The 25,036-nt window shown below is 37.2% G+C and overlaps 1 protein-coding gene across 2 annotated transcripts; it reads right to left on the bottom strand.

Moving 5' to 3' along the window:
• Positions 1-834: 834 nt before the first annotated feature.
• HDAC2 (histone deacetylase 2) lies at positions 835-24,919 on the bottom strand. Of its 2 annotated transcripts, none has more exons than XM_069010953.1 (14): positions 24,730-24,919; positions 17,370-17,482; positions 16,923-17,040; positions 15,946-16,020; positions 15,502-15,640; positions 13,598-13,739; positions 9,190-9,282; positions 8,983-9,091; positions 7,406-7,546; positions 5,447-5,555; positions 3,207-3,337; positions 2,163-2,318; positions 1,400-1,457; positions 835-1,189 (listed from the first exon to the last, which is right to left on the bottom strand). In XM_069010953.1, exons 1-14 carry the CDS (start codon positions 24,779-24,781, stop codon positions 1,159-1,161), a joined length of 1,467 nt encoding a protein of 488 aa, XP_068867054.1. In that variant the 5' UTR covers positions 24,782-24,919; the 3' UTR covers positions 835-1,158. The 2 variants fall into 2 exon arrangements, with proteins under 2 accessions (XP_068867054.1, XP_068867055.1); XM_069010954.1 differs by lacking the exon at positions 24,730-24,919 and adding an exon at positions 18,378-18,401.
• Positions 24,920-25,036: the final 117 nt, after the last annotated feature.

Genomic DNA, 25,036 nt, shown 5'->3' with positions numbered 1-25,036 from the left:
CTTCAGGCACAGTATCAACACATATCAGAGAGAAATATACCCCAGAGAGAAAGTAGGTTAAAAAAGTAGCAAGAAAAATTTGTATTTGAAAAAAAGAAAAAAAGATTGAGTAGCAGTGCAGTTCTGCAAACTTCTGTGTTCACTGCTCTGAAATCTTGATTTCAAAGCTTACATATTTCATTAAATATCAACCTGTAAGACAATTGTAGATTGAGAAAGAAAAAGGGGAATGGGGGCACTGAGGTCTCTGTTCAATTCAGGCACCAGAACTAACTAATGAATCAACGAAGGAGGCAGGCAGTAAAATCCTTTCTCTGCAAGGGTGAGAAAGTTTTATGTTGCTCAGAGTTGTAAAAAAACTAGAATGCATTTTAAGTTAAATCCAAATTTTCACTTGCTGTCTTGCAAGCTTTGCAATATGACCATGTACTGATTTCATGAACAGCAAATGAATCATTTTTTTAGGTAGATTCTGATGGTGGGAAAGGTTCTTGGACAGTACAAGGCATGTGACTGCAGAGTTTTAAACATTAAAATGTGAGCTCATATGATCATGTTATTCCAGAATCCCTTCACCCATTTATTCAGCCTGTTCAAATCTCACTTGTATACCCATAGATGTTGTTTGCATCTCATGCAGGAATTGCTGGAACATGTGGAGTCAATGAAAGCAACACAGTTTAGCTTGCGTGTTTGCCAGCTGTCCATTTAAACTCACTAGGTACTCAAAGATAAGTACAAGTCTGCCAAATTTATATAGAGTTTTTCTTCTTTGTAGTTCAATGATGGACAAAAGACAACCAAGTACAATTTTTTTTTTTTTTTAATAAAGATAAAATTACAAAAAAGGTAAAATCAGCTCAGGAAAGGCGAATTACTTTAATAGATCAGTTTAGACATTTAACATAATAACTCACATCCATTTTTAAATACTATTACATAAAGCATGGTGAAGAAAGGAATTTCTGCCTCATAATTAGAAAACTCACAATACGACTTGCCAAAAAACAGAACAAAGCCATTTGAAAATAAATACAGTCCATGCCAAATAGTACAAAATGAAATCAGCAGTCTCTCTCCATACGAAAACTTTTCTCCTTTTAGGTATTCTTCGACTCTAGTATTATGTTCTGCAACTGATGAGAGGCTATCTTTTGTTCAAGGGTTGCTGAGCTGTTCTGATTTTGCTCTGTACAAAGGCAAAAACAAACTGGTAAGTTGTTTTATTTTTTTTATTAACTGGTTTAGAAATGCAATTTTGAATTTCTAGTCATGATTCTAAAATATTCAGTATTATGAGCAACTGAAAATGACCTCCACAGAACTGAAAAGTATTATACAGTACTGACTTAATAAACACTCTCCAAAAAGATGACATTATTAATTAATTAGTGTTTACCCTTTGGCATCTGTCTTTTCACCACTGCTGTCCTTGGCTTTATCCTCCTCCTTGACATCTGAAAAATCACAAGATTTTACATATACCAAAAGATGGAAAAAAAGCCTTATAATACTTAAGAAGTAAAGAGCATGACAAAAGTTTATTCTTTTGTATGTATTTCTAGCCGAGGAAACTGGCTTTTAGAAGTCACTGGTTACATATTAAAGTACAATGTTACATGCATCCATCCAAAGGAGCAATCTCAGCACAACGGCAAGCGATTCAGAATGCCTCAAGGCAAGGTCTCTTCTTGACTGGCCATAATGACGGCATGCAGTAATGAGACCTGGAGCTCCCCTAAGCTTGAGATGTATCCAGTTCTTAGAAAAATCAAGAATCCTTGGAATTACACTGTCCCCAGAACCCTATCCGGTTTCTGTTTCAGAGAAAACGAGTTGGCTCACCCCACAAAAGCAAACAGGAACAAAAGTTTTGCCCAACGTGTATTTTCTCATCTCTATTTCATTAAGTCATACAAATCCCTGGCTCTAAGACTTCAAGTTTGTGTAGAAGAAACAATAACCCTTGCCTGAAAATATTTTACTAGTCTGAATAGCTGTATCTTGAAACTGATTAATTTAAAACAGATTATTTGAATATGATGGAAATAAATACATAATCTCAACAACTAATTAACTGTTAATAGATAAAACATCTGTCTCCTGGTGGGACTGACATTTGCAGTTCTAAAATATAGGACGAAATCACACCACAATCCTACCTGCTTTTTTGTCCTCAGTCTCTTTTTTGTCTTCCTCTATCCTGGCTTTCTTGGCTCCTTTCTTATGATCTGCAACATTTCGTCGTCCACCTTCCCCTTCATCTTCAGAATCTGAAAATTCTTCATCACAGGCTATGCGTTTATCAGATGCTCGAACTAGGATTCAGATTTATGATATTAATTAATCAACAGGTCCAACTACAACAGCCCTAATAAAAAAAGAACTATCAAATTAAGAATGAGTAGTAATATACTATAATCATTTAATGCTGATAAACTAAATTACAGTTAAAAACACTTATCTTTCAAGATATTCTGGGACGCACATAATAACTTCCAAAGAATAGCTTTGCAGAAACACAGGGGGAGAGTGGGAATATTTTAACCATGTATCAAGTAAAACATCAAATACTGAAAACTAAATCACAGGAGAAAAAATAATGGTTTCAACAGTTCAGAAAATGGATAGTGCACTAATAAGAGGTTACAGAATTATTCTAATCACCATCAAAAAAGACTAAAGGTAGCAGGGAACTCTTGGCTATCGCTGAAGAACAACTCAAAGTTCATGGAAGGGTTATGGTTATAAAGTCAAGGGTAATGTCACAAGTATAGAAAATCTCTGCCTCATAACAAAAAAGCAAATAAAAGACATTTTTTCCCCCCTTAAACACTGTGTCTCACTTTACCTCAGAGGGAAACATAGTTTCTGTCTTTTGTTAGTCACCAAAAAAGTAAATCTCCTTTGGTTAAAATTCATTAAGTCTTCTGAAGTATCTATTACAGATTTGAAACAGCCAGGCTGATCCATAAGATGCAAAAACACATGCTGTTCCAGCACTTCATTAGACCCTTTAAGAGGCTCAAATGTGCACCTAGATGCCACCTTAAAAACATCAAAAGCAGCAGACCAGAGGTAAAATTTTTTATTCAGGAAACAAAAGTGCCAGTCTTCCAATACTGCACACTATTACAACTAAGGTTGTGAACAATGAAATCCAATACGACTATGGACATGTTCTATCATGAAAAGGTATTTCTTACTAGAAATGCGTTTGTCTGGATCTTCTCCATCCTCATCTCCACTGTCTTCATGAACAGCATCTTCAGGAATGGCCTGCATCTGTACACCGGGTGCATGAGGTAACATGCGCAAGTTCTCAAATAAGCGTTGCCTGCGAGTAACAGACAAGAAAAGTTATTACTACACAGAAGTAGCATTTCCTTGGATTTTTTATGAAGTTCTGAACTCTGCATACAAAGTTAACCTGGCTTTGCTTTAGAGTCAGTTTCATTTTTCAATTAAAAAAAATAGCATGCCAAGTTCAGGAAGTTTTCCCTCCCTATGAGATCATTAGTATCCACAGTGTACTTGAACATCATTTTCTTTGTACTTTACAAATACTTATTTCAATCAACTTCAATCTTTAATTCCCCACAGGATCAGCACAAGTACTGCCCACTTGGGCTAAACTGGTGTCAGTACTGCTCTGTTTATAATAAGCTAGATTATCAAGTTAGATAATACACTATTCTCTGGTTTCTTAGAAAGTCAGACACTTAAAAGCATGAAGACTTCCCAACTGTGCGCAGCAATGACAAAATTAATTCATCTGGATAAGTTTCCTTATTGGCTATTTCAGCCAACAGAAGAACAGAGACAAGTTCTGTCCTGTCTAAGCAAACTGATGTGGTGGATGATACACTTCAAAGCACCATATGCAGGAAAAGGAAAGGATACCAGGCTTCTTTTGGGACTCAAAACTATCATTCCAAAGTGTAAGTAGAAAGGCAGGCTTGGCAAGCACCAAATATTAGCATTTGCAACAATTATCTTAGCATCCTTCTGCACAATTTGAAGGGCTAAAGGGCAACTGGTGCTTTTTTGGAATCCTTAAGAGTCCCTGCCTCTGTTTAAATCACATGACTTGGCAAAGTAGTTTTGCCATGCCAGGGAGCTCCCTAAAGCCAGGTGTCAGTGAAAACACACAATGAACTGAAGGAGGATTCTCCAAAATGATGGGTCACTGATCTTGTGGGTGCCAGTATAAGAATGTGAGATTGTTTGTTTTCTATTGACAGAAAGCAATCTGTACCTGGATTGCAGCAGCGAGTTTTGCAGCCTACTTGCACCACAAAAGCTCAACAATATATATGTAACATACAGCAAGCAGCCTGCCAGACCACCAGCTGGAGAACTACATTACTACTGAGAAATTTTGCACAATTACATTACCAAAAAATAAGTGGGCTTTTTCTCCCACTCCACATTATTAAAAACTAAACCCCTTAAATTTGATTGTGATTGATATAGTTGTGCTATGAACACCCATCACAGTCTATATACCAATCACTTAAAAATTAGTATTTTAACAGCTTTGGTGAATTTTGCAATTTGACAGTTTTAAAAGTTATAGCAGTAGTGGCAAACTTATACATGCAATTTCACATCTTTATTCAGCTATTTTTAGTAACCAAAAGAATTCCTGTGTACCGTTAACAGCCTGTTAAAACTCAGGGCAGGGGTGGCAGTTTATTCTTTTAAGGACAAACCACAGCAAGCCAAGAATACTTCAAGCTAACCAATTACCTCCTTAGTTCAGTAGAGAATTGATTGTGTATGCATTACTTTACCCCTGAAGTAAAGTATTTTGTTTCAAATAAAAATGTCAAGATGCGAGGAGGAATAGACTAAGTATCAAGAGTGGCACAGCCTAAAAACACACAACCACCATAGCTTGTCAGTGAGCACTGCTCAAACCTTGTGGATTTGCCAAATCACAGCCACTCAATTGCCTGCACACGTATCACTCTTTCCACAGTTTTGGATGTTCAAGCTCATGTATAATTTTTTTATTTTTGCAGCTGACAGCTACAAAAAATGACATTCCCAGTCCATGTTTAGACACAGAGCTGAGAATTAGAAATCCTAATCGTCATGGCACACCAGCTTCTTTCCTGGCAGGATAAACTTTCTGCAAAATTAGAATGGGAATCCAAGTAAAACAGTCATCTTTTCAGATGCTGGAAAAAGTAAAAATCCAAGCTGGGTCATAAATCTTCATAGTTATAGTCATGGGACTTCATAAGCATGCATTCTGTTGGAGGAAGAGACTTCCAAAAAACCCCTCTTCTGACAGAAATGAAAACATGTCAAATCTATTCTAGTACTTATTTTTAATGAACAGAGAAAGGTATACAGTTTTCAAAACTGCCAACAATTAAACCTCTGGAGAAACATGATCCACATGACCCACTTGATAGATAAGATAATCACTACTTACTTGATCTTCTCCATATATTCTGGTGTATTCTGATTAGTCATATTTGAAGGACTAATATGAAGCTTGAAGTCTGGTCCAAAATACTCAAAGTAGTCATTGTATGGCAACTCTATAAACCAAACAACTTTGTTAACCAAAGAAGATTTTAAACATTTTAAATACAACAGTAGATTTGACAGGATTTTACTTAGAGAATCATCAAACCATAAGCATTCAAGCAAGCAATAGTTATTAATTATCTGGGCTGTTCAGTGGTTTTTCTCTAAATTATTCAATAAATGAACTTAAATCTGCTGGCAAAATACTAAGAGAAAGATCTACTGCAATTACACACTGAACAACACAGTAACAAATTTGAAAAGTAATTTAAAAATATGCTTCTTCAGGAAAGAGATGATCAACTGATGATCTCTTGTAGCTGTTTTCAACGTTAGTCCAGTTTAAAAGGTTTAAGCAAGGCATTCAAAATATTCCTTCAGGATAAGTTTTAATACTTGTTACTAGGCTGAAAACCACAGCTAGTTCAATATCCTTGGTAGGTGCTGGACATTGATTCAGTGGTGCTGACTGGTTCAGTCTGTCTGTTTCCCTCCTTACCCCACTTTTTACATTTTCACAGGAAATGGTCCCCTAACTAGAACACTAAACCACCAAAATTAAGTTGATGAACAATACATTGCCAGGACAACAGCAGTATTTTACATTGAATATGACTGTATCTTTCCAGATAAATGAAGAGAAATATAAAAAAAAATCCACAGAACCCTTAAGAAATAAGACACTGAAATCCATTTTTAATTGTGCCCTTTGTCTTTCTTCATTTACGATTATTAAAGGATAAGTGATCTAGTTAGGTGAACAGAAGGCAGACAGGAAGATGTTGCTATTGCAACATTTAGAAATACATCAATATTTCTCAGAACAGATTAAAGGTGACAGGGACACAAAAAGTTGAGAGGAATATCAAAAAAATAAAAAAAAACTTTATATGTATATGTATATATGTAATCCATTGAAAGAGGCATGCTAATAGAAAAAAAAAATCCCAAGAAACTGCTACTGTGTCTTCAAAAGCTTTGGCTGACAAAGAATATATGTTGACATGCAAAATGGAAAATATATATCTTGAAAGGCACATTCTTAATACTCTTTTCTCACTGACAGCAGGATTCTGCTGAAGTCAGATGGAAACACTGAATGCACCAAGAAATACATGAATAGCAAAAGGTTATCAGCAAAGCTGCGGTTCAAGGTGCAAACTGGCAGTGGCTCGTGTGCAACATATCAGTCCAAACAGCAATTTTATATAAATTGAATTCCAAAAATATATCCAGGAGCATATTTGGCCAGAAGTAAAATGAGTCCAGGATCCTTAGGGATCTTCCTCAGAGAAATTATTTCAGTACTCAACTATTCAAAAGCAGTCTACTATTGTTTTTTCTGGTTTTAAATTTTAAGATAGCTTGTATAGCCAAAATTGAGTGAAATGGAAGAGTAGAAGTCAATATACTTTCACAGCTACTTTTGTCAGATAAAATGAAGAAACAGTAGTTTTGCTATGTAAAGTGGACACTTGCATAGTCAATAATTTCTTATGTACACCATGTCTGTGTTGTACAACTTACAGATCAACACTGCCACAATCAAACTGCAGTATACATTCTATCATAATGATGATATTCATATTAGAAATAATTACAAGTAAGGTTCCATAAGTTCTACATTTTGAATTTTCAAAAAGTGATTCAGTCATTTAAAGTTTTTGCTAAGGCATAAAAAAAGGCCTAAATATTTACACTTATTTAGTGCATAAGATACTGAAAATTTACTGGCTATAATTTTCTTCATAGTATAGTCTAAATTGATGCATTACAGTTATCTATACAAATTCCTGCTGTTTACTTAAAATCTCCCATGATTATTTCTTAATAAAATATTAATTTGAATATTAATATTTACCATTAGGAATTTCACAATCTAAGGCAACAGCAGTTTCATATGTCCAGCATCGAGCAACATTACGAATCGTGTAGCCTCCTCCTCCTAACATCAGCAATGGCAAGTTAAAAGTCTTTACAACTTCCACACATTTAGCATGACCTGTCAAACAAAAAGAGTTGACAATATAAGCAAAATATCTATTAAACAGAGTATATAACAAACTATTTAATCAGACATATGCAGTCACACTTAAAAAATAAGAACTGAATTGATTCGAACAGAACTGTCTCCCCCTAGAGCTAAGCACAACCTCACAGGAAGTCAAGACCTATAGATTAGAAATTTACAAAACACAACGAACATCATCCACCCCAGTCTTCAGAGACTTTGCATGATGGTCTATTGCTGTTGTTCTGAAATGATCTTAGAATGTTTAGTGTTTTGTCTCTTCATAACTGATGTCATACACAGTGACAAATTTAGGGACAATTTCTCAGTAAAATGCAATGGGGGAAGAAGGGAGAACAAAATCAGTACTCGGTCCTTTCTACTTCTAAATTTGAACCTGTATTAGAGGTTGCTAAGTCTTGCTTACAGAGTGAACTGGTGCCAAGACAGTACACACTCCAGGGAGATACAGCATACTGAAAGGCATCTGTAGGAGGCAGCAGCTCTCTTGGTTTCCAAGATATGTAAGATGGAAAAAAATCTGAGCTGTATGGGCAACTGAAGTAGCTTTGCCACCTGGTGCAAATCAAGAAAAGAACCCTGAAACACTGCAGACCCAACAGATACTATACTGCATTTTGTTGCCTACAAAACTCTAATTGTTGCATTAAAAAAAACCAAACACAAAACCAAGAAAACGCAGAAAACTAATGATTCAAACAGCCTGGATTGAAGACTTAGCAAAAGTTCGCTACACATTTAATATTTTACCATTTAAATAAATAATAATAAAATAATAATAATAGCAACAGTAGCAGTTATGCTATTTGCTAAATTAATATCCCAAACTAGAGAATCACAAATTCAGGTATCAATTTAAGTAATACTAAAATTAATTAATTCTATGAAAATTAATAAAAATTAGTGTTAACATATGGCTCAGTATAACAAACACTGCTATAAATTTAACAATGCAATGAGTATTCTCATTTCAATAATACCTATTTTACACCCAACATGGTGTTTGATGTTTAACATCTGTAGTCCTATTAAGTGGACTGCTAACTAGGTTTTATTTGCCCATCATGGTAAGTGTTGCAGACGACTGTTGTCCTGTCATTCCAGGACACTGCTTTAAAGCTACAGAAAGCCTGTACATAGAAGAAAGGGAATCACTTGAGTGGCTAGGAAACACATGGAAAACCAAGCTTCTTAACTTTTTTAGATGGACAGAAAGAAAGAGGCAACTTCTGGGTTTCTTTTGGCCATCCCTGTATAGCAAAGAAAGATGTGATTAATCATAGTAATGAACAAAATCTTTGTGACTCCAGTCCTCATCATGCAAGTGTCTTGAAAAACAGTATGAAGGGTAGAGGTTTCTAATAAGTAATAAGTTACAGACAACAAAGAGACACTTTTCTGTTTACCTTTAACAGTAAGATTAAAGCATCCCAGCCTGTCCCCAGACAGTGAATCTGCTCCACATTGCAATACCACAGCACTGGGCTGGTACATCTCCATTACTTTGGATATAATCTATAATCAATATAAAACAGCAATTCATTAATTGACATAATGAAAATATGAAACTAGTAGTTTCCAGAGAGCTTAAAAACAAGAAACAAAGCACTCACTGGTTTGAATATCTGTCCATATGATTCATCATCTATACCATCCCTCATTGGAAAGTTGACAGCATAGTATTTTCCTTTTCCAGCACCAATGTCCTACAAGCAAAGATGAAAAATGCTTTAATACAAACACAGAAGCACATAGGATGGTATCATGAAAAAAAGTCTACACAAGTCTGCTGAGCTATTCTGTACCATTATACATATCTATGAGGAATAAGAGGCAGAATTTACTTGATTCCTGTTCTCCCATAAAACCATTGTAGAGTGTAGGAGTTGTACGCCAAGATGAAAACAGCAGTAACTACACTCAATTTTTTAATTCAAAGATGTAAGACAAAAAGACAAATCATAACCAACCAGTTTAGTCTGGCAAAAGTAGCCAAGCAAAAAAAAAAGTATGAAAACCAAGAAGAGCAAGGTGATATGCATGCTTTCACTGTTGCATAGAAGATTTGAACTTGAAAAGGTTTTCAAAACCACATTATTTCCCTAAACATAGGATGAGGAAGTAGCTGCAGCAAAAGGGAGAGAAGAAAAATCCAAGAGGGGCCAATTGCAGGTGCCCTTGAAGAAACCCTTTGTACCCTTAAATGTACAAAAAAACCCCAACAAACTTGCAAATTATTCTCAGTTCCATCAAGCGTCAAGCCAGGAACTGTAGTAGTCTATCTTACCAGCTTTCCTAGACAACCTATGTATTAAGACAAAAAGTTTGTTGCAAAAAAAAAAAGTATATGTGTATATATATAAAGTGAATACACCCTGAATGCAACCACTCCTATTTTGATGATCACCATAAAACCTAAAGATCTCTGCTTGACACACATTCCCATTTCTTCCCTTTATTTCATCACTAACACAGATAGAAAGCAATGCAGTTCAGTGGAGCAGACAGTGAGAATTAACCTGTTCAGTATGGCTGCAAACTATTATCAAACAGCAGCACTGCAGAAAGAGCACACACTTGGTCTAAGATCCTAGAAAAACTACGAGTCATAAGCAGCATAACCCAGCAACACCAATACTAAACTTCTCAACACTACCTATTGAAAGGCATTGACTTTTTCCTCTTCCTGAACAAAGCCTCCTTAGCAGGGAATGCATCAGTAATGTGTTACTTCCAGTAACTAACCTTTACTGGGGGCGTGAGGGGGAATGGAGGGAGATGGGGAGGGGGCCAAATGGCCCAGTGAAGCATAGACACAATGTTAACAGTTGAGTTTTTTTGCCCACAGCACATTATTAACATTGCAAGATGAGTGACACTGAAGACCCCTACTGAACTCAGCTGGCTGATTTGAAGTACAAGTTATCCAGAATTTCCCAGAATGAATCATCTGGACTTTCAGACGCTGAATTTTCTGAGGTGATCACAGAATCACAGAAGGGTCAGTACTGGAAGAAGGGACCTCTGGAGACCATCTAGTCCAACTCCCTGATAAAGCAGATTGCACAGGATCACATTCAGGTGGACTTTCAGTATATCCAGAGGAGACTTGACAACCTCGCTGAGTGCTCATCACCCTCAAAGTAGTTTTTCCTCATATTCAGATGGAAGTTCTTGCATTTCAGTTTTTGCCCATTGCTCCTTATTCATCAGGCCCTATTCTTTTGACACCCACCCTTGAGATATTTGTAAGCATAGATGAGGTCCACTCTCAGTGTCTTTTCCCCAGGATAAATAGGGCCAACTCCATTAACCTTTACTTGTAAAAGAGATGCTCCAGTTCCTTCATCATCTTTGTTATCCTCCGCTGGACTCACTCCAGTAGCTCCATGTCTCTCTTGTACTGGGGAGCCCAGAACTGGACACAGCACTCCAGATTTAGCTTTATCAGAACTGACTAGAGGAGCAGGAGCACCTCCCTAAACCCACTGGCAGTGCTCTTTCTAATGCACCCCAGGATACTATCGGCCTTCTTGACCACAAGGGCACAGCTAGCTCATGGTGAACTTGCCCACCAGGACCCCTAGGCCCTTTCTCACAGAGCTGCTTTCCAGCAGGTCGACACCTAACTTATACTGCTTCAAGAGGTCATTCCTCTCCTTGTCTTGCTTTGCAGATTAAAAACAAAAAAACCCCATTAAATTTATCTTATCCTAAAACACAGCAAAGTCAAATGTTCACACAATTTCCACCTAAACAGAGCAATTGCTTGAGCTACTCAAGCAACTTTTTTGGAACGGATGCTTGCATTAGATATAAAACCTAAAGAAACAATACAGCATTCTGGTAGCCTCCCATTCACCAACAGATCAAGCTGCCTCAAAGAACCTGAGCCACTATAGGGAACTATGGTCTCAATTGAGCTATCTGGGTGTATAAATGACGAAATTTATGCTATCATCTAAAATATGTAGAAGGTCAAATAACTTATTGAGGATACTGGAAGTTTAGACTGAACAATACATTCAGTAGAAAATGGATGAATGCTGCTAAACTAGAAAACCTCAGATCAGCTGTACTAATGGAGCTGCCATCACATCATCATTTGACACATAATTTGTTCCTGCATCAAATAAATGTAACCTGATCAGCAAACTAGATCAACTAACTAAAGAGTTACAGAAACAAGCTGTAACACAGCCCACTGACAAGAACAAAGAGAAGATTTGGCTGTTGAAATTGGAAAAATACCCATCAATGGCAGATCAAGTTAGGCAGAAGGAAGCAGCACAATACTGGGCTCCAGAAGGAACACTGACTTTTCAGAGAATTAGATCTTCGTTTAGTTCAATTAGGTTTGCAATCTCTGGAGACAGGAAAAATCTCTATGGGGATGCAATAATTGCAATAAAGCCTGCTAAAGCCTGTATGCAGATAATGCTCATTTCAAAATCCTAACTAGCAGCTCAGAAAAAAAGCTGCTATGCCTGAGATACTGTTTGTCCCTGACACTGCTAAAAAAAATAAATCCCAAAAACCATAAAATATTCTTCTATTTATTTCAACTGTGCTATCTTTTAGTTCTTTGTTCTGGGTGTGGTGAGGTGAAGAGTCCACAAACTTCTCTGTCAACGGGAAGTGCTGCTTCTAAAAGGCCAAGATATCTAATCCTTTCAAAAAAAAAAAAAAAAAAAATTCTAGCCAAATTCAGCAACAACAGCTTTGTCATGATAAACATCCTGGTCTGAGCTGCTTTTAGTTTGAAGCACCACTACCACCTTGTGGCCAGTCAAGTTAAATCACACAGATAAAAACTAATCTGATTTCTTCCTAAATCAATTTAGAACACAGTTTAACAGAATCTAACCACCATAATAACATTCAGTTCCAAGAACCACGTTGAAATGAATGCTTTTCACCTCACTGCTCAACTTTCACTTACTCCTGTGCCCTCTGGGTATCATCAATAGACTGGGAAACACACTTTTCAGGAGTATTAGCCTGAACACAAATACTTGTATCTCATGAATCAATTTAAACATATTAGAAAAACAGTGAACTTTTTCCCAGCACCGCATTTTTGTAGGCCACCTTGTTAGAAGTGTTTACTAAAAAAGTTTCTAACTGTATGCACAGACTAATGTGCAAAGTTGCTAACACCAGAGGAATGACATATCCTGGGAGTGTCTCTGATAAAAGAGGTTTCATTTATGAGTTTGAAGCTAGGAATACATTAATCCTAATACTTGTAATACTCTTTCGAGCTGTGAAGTGGAACAATTTCCTGTTCTAACAGACAAGAGTCTAACATGAGGAATGACTAACTTAAAATTAACATGAAGGGCCAGGAAACTTGGTTTCTATTCTCAGCTTTGCCAGAGGTTCCACAACAGCTTTAGTGATAATTCCTCATGGGCAAATGCTCCCTGCCTCAGGTCAGCTGTAACGCTCAGTACATAATTGCCTATGGGGCATGCTAAAGTTCTTAGGCAGTGAGCATCATGAGAACTCAAAACACACTTCATGGCATAAGAAATATTCCAAAAATGAGTCAACTGTATTACTAGGCAAATAGAACACAGTAAATTCAAATTGTAATTTAAGCTTTGTGACTGTTAAAGGGTGATCTGCAAACAGCTACTTTTCACCGTAAGTGCAGAATTGAAATGTACAGATAGTTATAAATATACCATACTCTCTTCTTAGAGCCACCTCCAAAATCTGCATGAATTAAACTAATTATATTTGAACAAAGATTTCAGCCTAGTTAGCCAGAAGTAAAGGTGTTAATTTCATGTAGAAGTGAATAATTTAGCTTCCCACTATCCTGTATTAATTTTTCCTAAGATTCCTCAACTAATCTATCACTCCAGGCTAATATTTTTTATGAAAACTTACTGTTGTATACCATTATTGGACATAGTACAAAATTGGACTTGTAGCCTAGTGCAAAAACAGTATCAACAAGGAAGACAGTAAGAGGGAATTTATCACCTAATGAAATTTCATGTTCAACCTTACCCTAAGGTCCCCTGTGCCTGGAAAATATTCACCATACTTATGGAATGATACTGTCATGACACGATCTGTGGTATAAAACGCTTCTTCAACACCATCACCATGATGGATATCAATATCAATATACAACACTCTTTGGTGATACCTAGAAAGAACACATAATAAATTATCATTATATGTTATATTCATAATATACTGATAGCAAACAAGAAAAACACTAACAAAAAAACCCCAAACACACACTAAAATTCAAGATTGTGATCACTGTGATGATTTTGGTTGATGTGACCATATGCTCTTAGAATTCTCAGTACACTTTGAATAACATTAATAAATTTATCTTCATCAAAGTAAGCAAGTTATTTAGTATTTACCCCAAACTGTCTCACTCTGTAGAAGCTATACCTCGTGCTTCTGCTCACATCACTTTGTTGTTCACATCTTCTAAATTCACCCCTTTCACTCACCGCAAGGCCTTCCTTTCTGCCTTCTCAGTAATTACCAACATGGTCTGTGTTCCATTAGTTTGCAAAAAATAAATAACTTATTTTCCATGACTTTTCTTTTTCACCTCTCCAGCTTGTAAAGAAAGGTACATTGTTGGTTTTAAATGTATTGCAATTTACATTTGCATAAATTTATTACACTACTGTTTATTATTTTCTTAAATACTGCAAATTTCAGGACAGTTTGAGATGGATAAAGAAACCAGTGATTTGAAGTCTTAGAGCACTAGAAACAGTAAGTATCCCTTAAATTTTATGTTTTCCCATAAAGAACAAAGTCTGTCATCAGAAGACGCACTTTCATCATGCTCTATGGAGTACTGAGTGTAAGCAGCCATAATTTCAGGGACAGTTTCACAGTTACACAACCCATAACAATTTGCAAGACTCCTTCCTTCACATGCACATTAAGCTAAAAACTTCAGGATTGGACCACAGAAAGTCATGTGTCGTAGACTGCAGAGACAGCTCCTGAATATACAGTGCACATTAAAATGAACATCTTAATATGTTAATACTGACTATTCCTAGTGTCTTTAGAAACATTTTCTATCTCTAGACTGCCAGATTACAGCTACTTCCCTCGTTCCTCACCAGCAAAATCAGCTGACCCCTCATAAGAGTCAAATACCTAGAATATTTTTTCAAATAGATGAGATTAATGTGCTGTTAGTAGGGATACAGTCCTCTGAAGCAGTAAAAGCAACACTAACGACTTGAAATTTTAGTGAAGCATTACTGTTTGAAGTTAATTATATGATCACTTTTTCATTACTCCTCATTTTTTATTTTGCAGACACAGCAGCACAGCTGTTATTTCATTATTTATTAAAACCAGCCACATTAACTCCTGTAATAATCCAAGGAAGCTCAGAGCATGATCTTCCCTGAATATTCCTGTTTGGTACAGTAACAAGTCAAATTATAGGAAACAAGAAGGCATATAGTGAAACCAAATGGGTGTAAGATTATGAGTAAAATGACTGCCCTAAGGGGTCAGGGTAGCAATCATTCTAGCACACTGTTCTGTCCCCATGCATAGCAAAGGGAGACATTACAGAAATATTTACAGAAAGCAAGTAAGTCTGTCCATTTTCTGAAGTCTGCCACTCTAGTCCTTCCCCACCATCTAGAATTACAGCATACAGCATTTTACAGGGTGCATTGTTGCTTGGATCTATCTCCTATTAGTTATCTTTTCAGCTTGCCTGTATTTTAGTTTGAATGTCTTGCTGAAGCCAAACTAGGTAGAGTTTGGAGCTTTCTTAATTGAAACTGTAAAAGTTCAACATGGGCTATGAAAACTCACTGAAATGGTAACTACAATCCGTATTTTCAAACATTTAAATACTTAAATTTGACGCTTTCTGTAATTTTAACTTGCTCCTGTCACAAACTTACTTAAGTAACTCAAGGATGGCAAGCACGATATCATTGACATAACAGAAACCAGATGCCTCCGATTTCTTGGCATGGTGGAGTCCTCCAGCCCAATTGACAGCCATGTCTGTTTGCTGTCTGTTCAATTTTACTGCCCCAGCTGTAAAAAGACACACAGAAGAATGAAAGCAAATGGAGTCAGAAATTTCTGATGGCCTTTAAATCTGTTACATGAAATCATATTTTATTTTTTAAATAAGCTGATTTAGAACAGATCTCTTACCAACACTGAGTGAGATACTTTATACATCTCATATTTTAGTCTGTAACTGATATATGATTATTTTTTAAAATATATAAAAAACCATTATATTTACTTCATTTTTAAATGCACTATCAAAATTTTAAGTTGCTGATACAAACCTACTAAAGCTATAAAATAGTTGGCAAACAACATATACTTACCAACAGAGCCTCCAGTTGACAGCTGACAAAACTCAAACAGGCCATCAAATACAGGACAATCTTCTCCAACATTAACTGTATAAGAAACATATTACTTTTTAAAAATACCATTCCAACAGCATCTATACACACATGGATAACACAGATGCATAGTTTATTCAGCATTTTAACTACTTATTCCTCATCTTATTTGTTAGGCTAATTTAAACACTGAAAACAATGTACAGTCCTAATAGTATAAGATAATTCCAACCTAATCTTTTTTTCTTTTCTTTTTTTAATTCTTTTTAGTTTTCATTGGATGATTTGTCTCCTTATTTGAAGAAGTTCAATCATTTTTAGATTTTTGAAGAACTGCTGATTCACATAGGTCATGTTAAGAAATGCAGAATTACTTAGAAAAATAATTTGCTGACAATAAGGCATCATAAAGTGGTTACAATACTGCCTTTAAAATTGATATGATAGCTGTCAAACTGCATTCCTAACAGTACTTTGAGCTTATACCTATAATTAAAGGAATAAATTAATAACAGAAAGGGTAAACGGTGAATGATGTACAGTTTTTACTATCTCCCTCCAAAAAGACTGAGCGAGTTCTTTTCTTGACTTAAATGCATTTTCACACATTGGTTTTTACTTATCTAGTATTCAAAAAAGCCATTTTTTACAAAGATTTCAAGGCACTTTCACAAACACTTCACAATCTGTGCACTAAAGCCTTATTATTAGCAGCAGTATTTCACATCTAGAATACACCCTGTGAAAGAAAAGGCAAAAATCCTTACATATGCACGAAGAACACTTTTGTCAAGATGACTGCTTTTAATGCAGAAGTCCAAAATAGTGTAGCTAAAGGCAGGCACATGCTACTCTTGTTACAGTACTTCTCTAACCTCTGTATTGGTGAATCCAGAGCTTCAAACAATGCTAGCCATCAAAGCATGTACACACAGACTTAGCCTGTTGGCACTTACATCTCTGCATTTGCTTGCTGTACTCAGACATATTGTCAGGCCTTATTGATCGGAGAAATTTGATGTATTCATCACTATGGTACTTGGTCATTTCCTCAGCAGTTGCTTTGTGGGGTCGCTGATAACAAGAACAAGTTAAAGAAATAATCAAAGTGCTTTGCAAAATCCGCTAACAATGAGTTAAAACAGACAACTTGAAAGAAATCCCACCTACTTTGAAAGGAAAATAGTGAAAGGAAAGCAATAGTGGTGTTTCACATAAAGCAATGGCTACTCTGTTGTGATAGACAACTGCATTAAATACTGTTTCAGTTCTAAGTAAAAGACACTATTTAAGTATTCCCTATTTTCACTTCCACCTCTCTTCATATATTTGTGTGACAATACTTGAAACCCTTTAAAAATAACTTAAAATGCTTCAGTGGATATTCTATTGCCTATACTTACATAAATTTCCATTTTTCTGTATAAGCCATAGTTTAGCAGCAAGTTGTGAGTCATTCGGATCCTGTGAGGTTTCATTGGATGCCCTTGTCCATAGTAATAGTTTCCAATATCACCTGTCAGTAATACACAAAAGAATAGCTATTCATATCACAAAACAAGTTTCACTGCCACTTAATCATTCTCAGAAAATGAGTAAACAGGTATGATTGCAGAAAACAAACAAACCCCACAAAGGGAGTACTGCCTACTTCAAAAAGAATACAAGGGAAACAAATTGTTGTATGTCAGAAGCAGAGGGGAAAAAAAGAAGTCAAATCTTTTACTACAAGCAGACAGTAGTGGGAGAGCTAAGATAATTATAAGACATGGTTTCAAATCAAGAGTGAAATTCTGGCCCAACAATGGGCCAGAACTGAACAATAAAATGGGAAACAACTGGAATTAAGAGGAGACACTGCTGATGACATTGCCACATAGTATCACAACAGAGGCTGTAGTAAAACCTACCATTTTGCATGAGTTGACTTTACCATCCTCGGCCTGCCCTTAACTACTAACCCTAACTGTTACATCCAGAAGTTATCTCCAGATCCATTGTGGCAACCACATGCACAAACACTCCCCAGACACCTGCTGCTGGAAATCCACAGTAGTTTAACAAGAACTTTATAATCCAGATTAGCCTCTGTTAAATTAGAGACCAAGTAGGCACACAATTAAGGTTACAAATTTGACACTTATTTCCAAGAAAGGAACAGCTGCTATCATGGGCTAGTAGTAAATTTTCTGCTGAGCTCAGTTATTGACAGAACACACACAACCCCACTTTAAGCACTGACATTCCCGACATATGAACCATTTTACACAACTGTTTCTGGAAACATAAACAAGCCTAAAAGTTATGTTCAGTTGTCAATGGCTTTCAGCTGGAAATTTCTATAACAACTCTTCATAATAGCACCTCTTTTCTTTTTGACCCAATTTCCCGATAGGATTACTGAACTTTACCTTCTTGAACTTTTTACTTTTCTTTCACATCCTTCAACATGCTCTGCCTTGTCCACTGGGAACAAAAGAAACACTATTTTCACAATGTCATACTATTTTGTAATTTTTATCAGTCAGAGGTAAGAAGCAGCACCACTACAAAAGAGCTTTAGTTTCACCTCTTCAACATGAGCTTCATGGAGGAAGGGTAAATGTCAGCTTGCAGTAGCATCACCAACTACCAAGAAAAACAAGTATTACAGTAAGATTAAAAGTTTCAAAGCATTCTAAAATCCTTCAAGCTTTCAGTTTTCAAAGAGACAGGAGAGTAAAGACACTTAAGAAAACAGATATAACCTAATGTAACATAAGGAGATGTTTAGAAAAACTACCCTTCCAAACCTAGCTCTTAGCCATCCCATAACAATAGAAATACCAAGTTTTAACATTAAGTTAAGAATTTTGAAGAGTTTGGACCTTCTAACTTGGGTACTTAAGTGGAATAATAGCACTTTTTTTTCAGTTACTTATTGCAAGCCTACAGGTTTGGTCACATTCAGGTCAAGAGCAAAAGGTACTAAGAGTATAAACAAACTCCTTCCTTCCAGCAAAAACATTTTCAAGCACTTTACAAAAAAATACCTTATATATTTGATGGTTAGGAAAAAATCTATCATAGCTCTTTGAAACTAATGCCTAGAAGATGAAAACCAACCATTTACTAGCTCTACTTTACATTTTGAAGTTACTGTTAAGTCCCAGATTTTAAAAAATCTTCTAGCTAGTAAGAGCTTTAAACTTTGAGATTTTTAAGAAAATAATGACTATAAATAATGTGATATTATTGAGGAAACTTCATTACAAATGCATTTGTGGCTGAAAAAATGGGTGTTTTTACCAGGTCATTTCAATTTTAACTACTTCAGCTTCTGTAGTCATCACTGACATTTTATTCAGAATGCTGACATATGGGGAAGCAGACAATTAAGAATTATTTTATATCTTATGTATAATGTAAAGTCCATTATTTTTCCCATATGAAATAGAGAAAAAATAAAATTAACAAGTTTCCTAAATACACTTGTAACATATTCTTCAATACACTGCAATTAATCAACTAAACAAATTTTAACTTATGCATATTCTATATACCATACACTGCAGCATACAGTTATATAAATAAAGGAAGCATATTTTTTAGCTTTCTTTTTTTTTTTACCAGAGAAGAGAATTTTACAAGAATTGGCACATTGGTAAATTTCATGGGGGTTTATCTGTCAAGTAGAAGATCTGTAGATGAGTATCTGGCATAAGAATATTGATCCTTCTGTATTAGAGGCCAGCAGTAGTGACTAACAATAGATATCAATATAATACACTTTAGCAACAGACAATAGAATACCATTTATATTTTTCAGGTCTTAGCATCACCCACAAAAAAATGGTTTTGGCATTAGCCTCATAAAAGAAATTCTTGAAGCATATGGTCAAAAAGTCCATTAAGTTTCAAGGTATTAGTGATGCCTATGTAGGCAGGGGTGAGGAAGGAAAAGAGGAAAGATCCTCTTTCTTCATTAGCACCTTGATTTTCAACCAACATCACAAAGGGGACCCATCACAGAGACATCATACTGTGATGGAGGCAAAGTTGTCAAAAGTCTCTCCTCCTTTACCTAGTGAAGAAGGTGGTACACTTCCTGGTACAAACAGTTCATCCACTGATCCTGAAGTTTATGTATCTCTTTTTCGTATGTTACAGACTTACTGGAGTGCTTTGGGAAGAAAAGCAAGGTGTATCAAGAGCTAGTATGTGTGAGGATAGGACACCTCACTCACTGATGGAGCTAAAAACCTCTGCACAGACCTCTGCCAGACTAACTCTGACTAAAAGATGTGTATAGATGAGAAATAGGTACAGTGAGGCCAAGCTCACAAGACTATTACTGCAGATAGTATGTGTACTTGACTCTATACTTACTAATAAAAATGTAAATTCTTACTAATATAAAAGTAAAAATCATACAGAAATGTTAGGAGCACATTTATATCACTTACCAGTGTGGGAGCACATGGAAAGCGCAAAAAAAGAGAATGTAACTGAAGGAGGAAGAAGAGGGAAAAAATGCAAAGCAGTATGTGTAGAAAGTTTGCAAATCTATTAATCTTTCACAGTGAAGCTTGAAAAACTGAAATGTATTGTTTTATACCAGTAAAAATGTCAGCTAAATAGCTCCCATTAAGAAGCAGCAACCTATAATCTCTGAAAAGTCGAGTACTTAATTAAAAAGAGACAAGCCAAGTACTCATTTAATGCTAGTAGGAGTTTACTGTCCGGCACTGTTCATTATGTGGTACAGATGTGATACAGAAGACCTGCCTGACAATTGTTACATACTCTGTCATGTTCTGGGTTCAAATATATATATATATATATATGTATATATAAAAAGTTTCTTCTTAATTCATGTAAGTTACATGCCAAAATGATGATCAAATAAAAATAAACCCATGATTCCTTTGATGAGCGTAAGTTTTAGACACCCACTTCTCTGAGACTTTAACAAGGGCTATAGATAATATTCTAACGCACAGAAAAATACAAGAGGCTACATGCCCTAAAGGAATTTTAATTCTGCTCAAAACCCCATGACTAACAAAAGCTATGTCCCCAAAAAAGTGTTAGTCTCTCTAGTTACTATGACATACAGAAAAATAACACCATTAAATTTACCTATTACAAAACGGTCTTAAGCGACTGAATAAAGAGACAAGAGATGACATCTTCACTTGTTTTTTGATACTTTGTAACTTGTAAATTACATTACTTTATAACTTTGAACAGATAAACTGTTATGTACACGGACCACATCCCTGCTTATTTAAAGTATAGTTACCATGAAATTATGAGGTGTTTCAGAACTGCACTATGTGAAGAAACCTAATTGCTACAATAGAAACCACATGAAAAAAACATATCTTAATAGCAGTAGTTACATTGAATTAACTTCAGAGATACTAAGGAGTGAACTCATGTAAAGTTGAATGTAAAAGAAAAGATCATCAATGGCTGATGAGTCCAATAAACAGCTATTCAAACAGGCCTAAAATTACCACACTAGTTTCTGAAGGACTGGGCATTTTGTTCTGGTTTTAAAATTATGCAGAGAGCAAAAGAGTTGCAAAGATCTGACTTTTGAGCCCTGAGCAGAGGCTGGACACCATCATCATGTTTGGAAGGCACTGCACAAAGTACTGATGAATTTCCAGAAAACACTTCAGTTTAAGTTCATTTTATCTGCAGATGTAAGCTTTAACTAGAAGTACTACTTAAAGAATGGCCGACTATAATAACACACTTCCCTACGAAAATAGGTTTAGTCTCGTCTTTGTGGATGGAACCAACCACACTCTGATGCAGATCTCTCAAATTTTTCATGAAGGTTGAGCCTTTTGAACACTCACACTAAATTATGCACAAACAGCAATATAAACAATACTGCTAGTGCACTGGCATGGCATAAATACACGAATTCACCGTAACCACACTGGTGGCTGTGCGATTCTCTAGAACTGTGCTTGGCTGTACAGGAGCACAGAGCTGGAAAGACCATCTGGGGCCTGTTCTCATTGCTGTGGGCAACTCTACAACACCTTGAAAGAGCTAAACTACCTGAGCCACAATGTTGCAAAACCATGACAACAACCTGAAGATACATGGTAAGAGACTAAAATAAAAGCTATGACATCCTTCCACATCTAGCATGGTTCTAAACAGTGTTGAGGAGCACACTTTGCTAAGCTAAGGCCATACATGTATTAAGACTAGAAGTATTTATGAAAAATATTTCAAATAAGATCACGGAAGTATTTTAATTTGTATTTTAATTAGTTGCCATAGTATACTGGTTTAAATTTAGACGAAATTCCTGACCTAAGCATGATTGCAAAGCAATGACAATTCTGCAAACTGGATGTGGTTGACTGTCTATTACAAGCAAACTCAAGGTAATGAAATTGAGCTTCATTTACTCAAAGTTTAGTAGTTCCAAATACAGTATGAAGGCTATTTAAACTGTTGATTTCCAAAAAAATCTTAACAACAATACACTCTGAGAAAGTGATAGGCTAATTCAAAAAATCAGCCTTAAATGACAATTACACCAAGTTTCACAGAAAGCATGGGGAAGTTTATTGCATCTCAGAAGATAAGTGTACATGCTTCTAAAACTATTCAAGACTTTTCAGTCTACAACTTTCAAGAAACAAAGTAAAAGTATGTGTAGAGAGACAATTATGACCTCAAAAAGGGGTAATTTACTTCAGACATGACATCCTTCTAGAGATACACCATTACCTCAGTAGTTTTTTGTTTTGGGTTATTTAAGACTTCAAACACTCCCTTTGCTGTAATTCAAAGGCTTTGCTGGTACAACAGTTACAAAATATTCAGAATTACCAGATGAACCACACAGTAGCATCAGGATATTTATTTTAGGTATTAACTTTAAAATTTCTTCTAATAACTCTATTTCCAAAAGACATGTAAAATAAGTGTTGGATTTGGCAATAAAAATAAATGAGACATCAAAAATATTCCAAAATGTTTCTGTCACATGTAAAACATTTATTTTAAGGCACAACAGATACTATTTTCTCTACATTATTAACTTCATTTATCCTAGTCTACATATGAACTACAACTGCTTTAAGCCATTATCCTGCCACCTCCAAACTTGTACCTCTTCCGGTTTCTCCCCTCTCTTCAAAAGTATAGCTTTTTTGCTGTTAAGGGAATCTAATACTAGCATAAAGTACCAAAATCCAGTAATCACAGAAAAACAATATATCAACATCTAGTAAACTGCAGCCACTTGGCTTTATTAAAAAAAAAAAAAAAAAAAAAAGACAAAAAAAAAAAAAGAAAAAAGAGAAAAAAAGCAAACTGATTTTTTTAAAAAAGCAAATATTTGCAGTGAGAAAGCTTCTAAACTATCACTGCTGTTTTTCTTTCAACAAGGCGAAAAGTGATTCCTCTTCTCTAGGAAAACTAAGATCCTAGACTCACCAAAAGTATCCCTAACAGGGGCCTCCTTTCCCCTTTAGGCTGAACAAAGAACCAGTGCTAGCAACAAAGAGAAGGGGGCGGCAACCACCACTCTGCCTCCTTTAGTGTGGTTAAAAAAAAAAGCCAAGACAGGCCCCACAAGATCTGCAATTTACAAAGAATGGCAGGTTTGCTACAGCAACACACCCTTTGATATCTTGAGTGGGTTTAGCCACTCATCTTCACTTCCAAAATGGTGAAAAAACCAAAGGACTACAGCTGAACATCCTCAACCTCTGTTTCCTGACTACTACCAAGACCAGCGTCAGATGCAACCGTACAAGATTGTTACAACAGGAGGCAATTTAATCAAATCTCTTAACTATCTGTCTATCGAGCTCACTTCCCAGTACAAAAAAGGCTAAACAAACTCAAGCTCAAGAAGAAAACGAAAACTTCTTGGTGCTGTGGCCAGAGAAAACGGCAATCAAATTGCTCAAAATATCTCAAACCAAGCCCAGGCTCCACATACTTTTTCGCCATGACACAACGCAGATCACAAGCCCCTATGTCCCCATGAGACAAGTGTGCAAACTCAAGAGGGCCTGCATGCAACTCAAATTTCACTATTATTAAACACCCACGCACACAACTTTCCGCGTTTTGCAGGAAGGGAGGCTCGTGGGAGCCAGACCTCTGCTCTGATCCGTGCTCCGTTTGGGGAATGGGGGAGGAGGGGGCAGAGTCGCCCTGTTCCTCCGTACCCCAGACCTCGGTACGAAAGCTCGAGGCAGGCAAAGGCCTCAGCTCAACAATCACCAGGTGCCGGAGCTACACATGGCCTGGACTTTCTTTGCAGGGGAGGAGCCAGACACAGCAGTGACTCCAACGCCTCCGTGCTCAGCGGATGGAGGGGAGTGTCTCAACTTTTTTTTCTTCTTCTTCTTTTTTTTTTTTTTTTTTTTTTTTTGGGCGGGGGGCGGGGGGTGAGTATGTTGCGGGGAAACAATAGACACAGCACTTACTGCCGGGCCCGGCAGGCCAGGCAGCTCCCCGACCCGCACCTCGCCCAACTCCACTACCCCCGGCCCCGGCCCCGCTGCCCCACGCCCGCCGGCCCGCGGGGGTCAGCAGAGCCGACGGCGGGAGCGGGGCGCGGCGGCGGGGACCCCCGGCCGCCATGGGGCCGGGCCGGGCCGGGCTCAGCTCGTCCCTCGGGGCGAGGGGTGGCCGCGCCGGCGGGGGCCGGGGACAGAGCCCGCCCCGAGCGGCCATTAGAAGGGCGCCCCCCCGCTCTTGCACGCGCGCTCCCGCGCCGGCCCTGCTCACCGTCGTAATAGTAGCAGACTTTCTTCTTGCCGCCGCCCTGACTGTACGCCATAGGGCTGCCGCGCCGGGGCCGTGGGCAGGGAGCGGGAAACCGAGGAGAGCGCGGAGCCGGCTCGGAGGGTGGGAAGGAGGGGGCGGGAGAGCGGGAACTCGCGACGCCGGGACCGCCAGCAGCGGGAGCGGGCCGGACCCTCGGCTGCGGGAGGGGCAGCTAGCGGGACGCGCCCAATTCTCCGCCGACGGAGGGAAGGGGAGGGAAAGAAGGAAGCGGCGAGGACGCACGCGAACGGACGTAGGCTCCCGCCTG

This window comes from Aphelocoma coerulescens, chromosome 3, assembly GCF_041296385.1.
Source record: "Aphelocoma coerulescens isolate FSJ_1873_10779 chromosome 3, UR_Acoe_1.0, whole genome shotgun sequence".
Taxonomy (NCBI): domain Eukaryota; kingdom Metazoa; phylum Chordata; class Aves; order Passeriformes; family Corvidae; genus Aphelocoma; species Aphelocoma coerulescens.
This window is presented reverse-complemented; position numbering and strand designations above follow the sequence as displayed.

What these genes read in the sequence shown, in the direction of transcription:
- HDAC2 (XM_069010953.1), bottom strand. Translation starts at nt 24,781, where the DNA reads ATGGCGTACAGTCAGGGCGGCGGCAAGAAGAAAGTCTGCTACTATTAC. An exon ending in CTTTAATCTTACTGTTAAAG is followed by an intron (nt 7,547 to 8,982) that starts GTAAACAGAAAA and finishes TTTGTTTGACAG; the next exon opens with GTCATGCTAAATGTGTGGAA. An exon ending in GACTGAGGACAAAAAAGCAG is followed by an intron (nt 1,458 to 2,162) that starts GTAGGATTGTGG and finishes GTGATTTTTCAG; the next exon opens with ATGTCAAGGAGGAGGATAAA.